The sequence below is a fragment of the Oncorhynchus masou genome, unplaced genomic scaffold (genome assembly GCF_036934945.1).
Source record: "Oncorhynchus masou masou isolate Uvic2021 unplaced genomic scaffold, UVic_Omas_1.1 unplaced_scaffold_2145, whole genome shotgun sequence".
NCBI classification, from domain to species: domain Eukaryota; kingdom Metazoa; phylum Chordata; class Actinopteri; order Salmoniformes; family Salmonidae; genus Oncorhynchus; species Oncorhynchus masou.
The window spans coordinates 5040-10453 of NW_027008622.1; the positions used below are offsets into that span (position 1 = coordinate 5040).

The window sequence follows — 5414 nt, forward strand, 5'->3', positions numbered from 1 at the left end:
AAAATCTGTGAACGTCTAAATAAGAAATTGGGCCATTTAAACAGCAATGTGTCGAACCCTTTCAACAACGGGGAGATGTTACTGATGTGCTTTGTATCTTCGACGTAAAAACAAGTTTTGGACTTCCACACAAAATTACTTCTTTAGTTATTCTATGTTTGAGGAAGTGTGTAGGTCACATTCTGTATCATACAGCTATGAATGTTACATATTTAGAACCACCTGTTCAATTGGAATCCAGCGACGTCTGTGTCTTCAGTGTCGTAGAACTGTCCAGGTTTTTGTGTTCTGACTTGTAAAACAGGATGAATAAAATAAGTAATGTAAACATATCAGTAATTACCAGGAAGCTCTACATTTGTTTTAAAATCACAATAAGATTGTTAAAACTGGACTCGGGTTATTGAGAGATCTGATTTAGGATTTACCCTCGTAGCAAGGTTGTTTTATCATGTGGTTTCATTCGGGTCTCTGTTGAAAAATAACACTGTTTTTGGCAGGAGAAAGACCAGACTCCGAGGAACCAAAGCCAGGGACATCCAAACCAGCAAGACGACACCAGTGCTCCCACTGTGGAAAGAGTTTCAACCAGAATGAACACCTGAAAGCTCATGAGAGAATACACACAGGGGAGAAGCCTTACCAATGCTCCCAATGTGGAAAGTGTTTCAACCAGAAAGCACACCTGAAAGCTCATGAGAGAATACACAGGGGAGGAACCTTACCACTGCTCCCAGTGTGGAAAGGGTTGTCACCGGTTATGGAACCTGAAACAACATGAGAGAATACACACAGGAGAGAAGCCTTACCAATGCTCCCAATGTGGAAAGTGTTTCCGCCGTTCGGGGATGCTGAAACGACACGAGAGAATACACACAGGGGAGAAACCATACCACTGCTCCCAGTGTGGAAAGTGCTTCCGCTGTTCCGGGGTGCTGAAACAACATGAGAGAATACACACAGGAGAGAAACCATACCACTGCTCCCAGTGTGGAAAGGGTTTTAACCAGAGAGGAAACCTGAAAATACATGAGAATACACACAGTAGAGAAGCCTTACCACTGCTCCCAGCGTGGAAAGTGTTTAACCCATTCAGGGGAGCTGAAACAACATGAGAGAATACACACAGGGCAGAAGCCTTACCACTCCTCCCAGGGTGCAATGCTTTTGCCCATTTAGGGAGCCTGAAAGAACACATTAGACTGCACACAGAGGAGAAGGCTTAGAAAAGCTCAGACTGTGGGAAAACATATTACTCATAAGTCATTTAAACGTCATTAGAGAATCCACACAGGAGAGAGAAATTACTTCTCTTAGCGTGTATGTTAATATTTCACATCACATTGACTTAAAATTCATCAGAGAACATACACAGTGCTCCCGTTGTCTTATATTGTTGACTGATGATGTGTTTACCTGTCTTTACCATATGAAATTAAATGGTACAGGGTGTACTCAAACATATATTAGTTTGTTTTTATTAGAAAACATGAAGTGAATATGGAGTCTGTCAGTTTGAATATAAAGAAGATCAGGTTTCTTCTTTTAAACTGTCCTTTTTAAACTCTTTGTGTGTTTTTCTGGGTGTGTCATTCCTCCAGCACTACAGATAATCAAGTGATATTTGGATGTGATGCATTTGTTCCATTGTTGACATTTGCATTGTTGGCCCACTGATGATTTAATTCAATGAAAATGTTCAGACTCTGTAATGGAAAATGTTAATTGTTTGTGTGTCCACATAACTGAGTATGTGACTAACCTTGTGAAACTGTCCTATTATAAGCTCCTGTTCTTGGGAGTATCATCCTGTGTTGCAAACCAGCTGCACCTGTGTCCTTGTATGAATAAAGTCCCACCCAGGAACAGGAAACTATAAAGATATGTGCTCATCACTCAATGCTTCAGGAATTCAGACTGTCTACACTGCGCTGTGTAACTGTTATTCTCTCTGAGCTCAGAAATAAAGAATCTTGGTTTGACTTGGACTCCAGCAGATCCTTATTTTATAATAGCCTCCACATAGACTCTGTACTGGTACCTCCTCTATATAGCCTCCACATTGACCCTGTACTGGTACCTCCTATATATAGCCTCCACATTGACCCAATGACTGGTACCTCCTGTATATAGCCTCCCGTATTTAGCCTTCACATTGACCCTGTACTGGTACCTCCTATATATAGTCTCCACATTGACCCTGTACTGGTACCTCCTGTATATAGCCTCCTGTATATAGCCTTCACATTGACCCTGTACTGGTACCCCCTATATATAGCCTCCACATTGACCCTGTACTGGTACCTCCTGTATATAGCCTCCTGTTTATAGCCTTCACATTGACCCTGTACTGGTACCTCCTATATATAGCCTCCTGTATATAGCCTCCACATTGACCCTGTACTGGTACCTCCTGTATATAGCCTCCACATTGACCCTGTACTGGTACCTCCTATATATAGCCTCCACATAGACTCTGTACTGGTACCTCCTATATATAGCCTCCACATTGACCCTGTACTGGTACCTCCTGTATATAGCCTCCACATTGACACTGTACTAGTACCCCCTGTATATAGCCTCCACATTGACTCTGTACTGTTGCCTGGTCACATCAGATAAAAAATTAACAGAGTAAATGTGTATAAACACACTACCTATTCATGGAAGTATTTATTCAGCATCTACATATTCATATTACGCTTCTACATCTGTGTACAGGAAAGTATTATTTGTAAGACATAAGAGAAAATATATCAGCTTATTGTTAAATAATTATGACGTTCTTTACAAGACAAAAAGTGTCGTAACTTCTACTGTTTCCAAACTGCGTTACCCACTCCAGCCAGCAGATGGCGATGTGTGTGTTTTAGGTGATGCTACTTGCGTAACGTATAATGGACTGGACGGGGAGCTTCTTCAGGAACAACAAAGCGCCAACTCTTTCTACCACCTCAACAGCTTGCGAGACAACATAAAACTTAAAGATTTACGTTTTTGGCCATGTTAATGTGTATTAGCTAATCGCAGTGTGAAAACCCATTTCAGTTGACGTTAAAATGAACCTAATGTGCTTGTTCAATTTGCAAATTTTTTAAAGATTGATACTCAGCCTAGCACTAGGCTATTCGCTAATGCTAACTAACTAGCTAACATCCCTGACCATGAGCTCATTAAACTACTCATCCCCTGCTGAAGAAGAGGATGTCTGCTGTACAGAGAAAGAAGCTCTGGCGCTGAACATTGTCGTGAAAGACGAAGAGGAGGATATTACAGTGAAAGGAGAGAAAGATGCTCTGGCTCTGGACATTGTCGTGAAAGACGAAGAGGAGAATATTACAGTGAAAGGAGAGAAAGATGCTCTGGCGCTGAACATTGTCGTGAAAGACGAAGAGGAGAATATTACAGTGAAAGGAGAGAAAGATGCTCTGGCGCTGGACATTGTCGTGAAAGACGAAGTGGAGAATATTACAGTGAAAGGAGAGAAAGATGCTCTGGCACTGGACATTGTCGTGAAAGACGAAGTGGAGAATATTACAGTGAAAGGAGAGAAAGAACCTTTCAGAATGGAAGAGGAGGAAGAAGAGGCTGTTATAGGGAAAGAAGAGAAAGCATCCTCTTCCTCTCTAAAAGGTTCTATCTCAGTAAAGGTGATGGAGGAAGACGTTTTGGGAGTGAAAGAGGAGGAGACAGAATATCAGATTAACACCAGTGAGTACTGTCTTAAATACAGGGCCACAAACTATGCAGTTGTTGAACTAATGTGTGGTTTTTAAGGGGCATTCTACTTAAGTTCTTCACTTCAATGCGATGTTCAGTACTATATAAATTGTTAAAGGGTCAATCTGCCATTGCTACATATATTTTTGGGACTGTTAAATGAGATTTAATTATATATAACAGGCTTTCAAAATGTAATAATGGAGCATAATTTATACTTAAAATATCAAAGGGACACAAAAGGCATCCAATTAATTTAGAGATATTAATGCCTCTGATAAGACCCTATGACTGTAATAGACAGTAATAATTGATGATGGTAATAAGTTCACCATCTGTTTGATGTTTTCGTTAACACAGGAGAGAGACATGACTATGGTGGATCCTCTGGGGAGCCTCAACAACATCCTGATGCTGACGAGACAGAGAAGAGTCTCTCCATTTCAGAACACCAGATGGTACAGCTTGGTCTGGTCTAGCATACAGCTTGCTCTATCGTGGTCTGGGCTGTGTTTCTGTAAAGCAGTTTATGACAACAGTGACATCAGCATCCATAATGGTATGTGTCTGTGTCTCCTTTTTATGGTTACCAGGACAACACTAGCCCTTCCTCCCTCCCGGAGTCCCCGTGTCGTGCCTCTCCCGGTAGCACCTTACTGCTGGGTATAAAGAGGTTGTCTGTGCTGCTGGTGGACTGCAGGAAAACAACAGGGTTGAGTAGAACTGTGAGAGGAGGAGAAGAGAAGAAAGGATCAGATTCGACTTATCTGAGTAAGTGCTGTAGTTCAGTTTGAACAAATAAATAGATCTGTCCACTGGTATCTGTTACCAGGACAACCAGCAGAGTTCTGTTAGTTGACAGGAAGATAGAGTAGTGTATATGGATGTTATAAATATCATAACACTGAAAAAGGATTCTGCCAATGAAAAGAGAGAAACCAATAGACCATATAAAACCTTGATGAAAGTTAGCTTTGGAGAGAAAGTTTCAAGATGACCTGATATAAGAGGTGCTTGTTTTACAAAAACGTTTCCATAAAACATGATGGATGTTACATTGCCTGTCCCAGTCAACCCCCCTATCTTTACAAGACTGTAGAACAGGCGAACTAAACTCAAGACACTGTTAATTAATTAACTAATACTGGAGGAAAGCTGTGATCAGGCTGCCTACTCAAGAGAAAGCTTCGAACTGTAACCACTGCCTGTGTAACGGATGTGAAACGGCTAGCTAGTTAGCGGTGGTGCGCGCTAAATAGCGTTTCAATTGGTGACGTCACTTGCTCTGACACCTTGAAGATGTGGGTCCCCTTGCTCTGCAAGAGCCGCGGCTTTTGTGGAGTGATGGGTAAAGATGCTTCGTGGGTGACTGTTGTTGATGTGTGCAGAGGGTCCCTGGTTCGCGCCCGGGTATGTGCGAGGGGACGGTCTAAAGTTATACTGTTACACCTGCAACCTGGTTCAGTTTATAAATCAATCAACGTACCAGGGTATTTACAAACAGTACAGAAATTGAATCATCAACATATTTTGATCATATCTTTACTATTGCTGCAGAAATTTGTTTGAAAGCATTATCCAAATTCATCAGATGTTGTGATCATAATATAGTAGTCATATCTAGGAAAACCAAAGTTCCAAAAGGCTGGGCCTAATGTTCTATATAAGAGATCATACAATTGTTTGTGGTGATT

At 41.3% G+C, this 5414-nt stretch overlaps 1 protein-coding gene across 1 annotated transcript; it reads left to right on the forward strand.

Annotated features, from left to right (window-relative positions):
- The first annotated feature begins 3075 nt into the window (after positions 1–3075).
- Positions 3076–4514, forward strand: LOC135532996 (uncharacterized). Its single transcript, XM_064960405.1, has 3 exons — positions 3076–3711; positions 4081–4178; positions 4314–4514. Exons 1-3 carry the CDS (start codon positions 3165–3167, stop codon positions 4512–4514), a joined length of 846 nt encoding a protein of 281 aa, XP_064816477.1. The 5' UTR covers positions 3076–3164.
- The last annotated feature ends 900 nt before the right edge of the window (positions 4515–5414 follow it).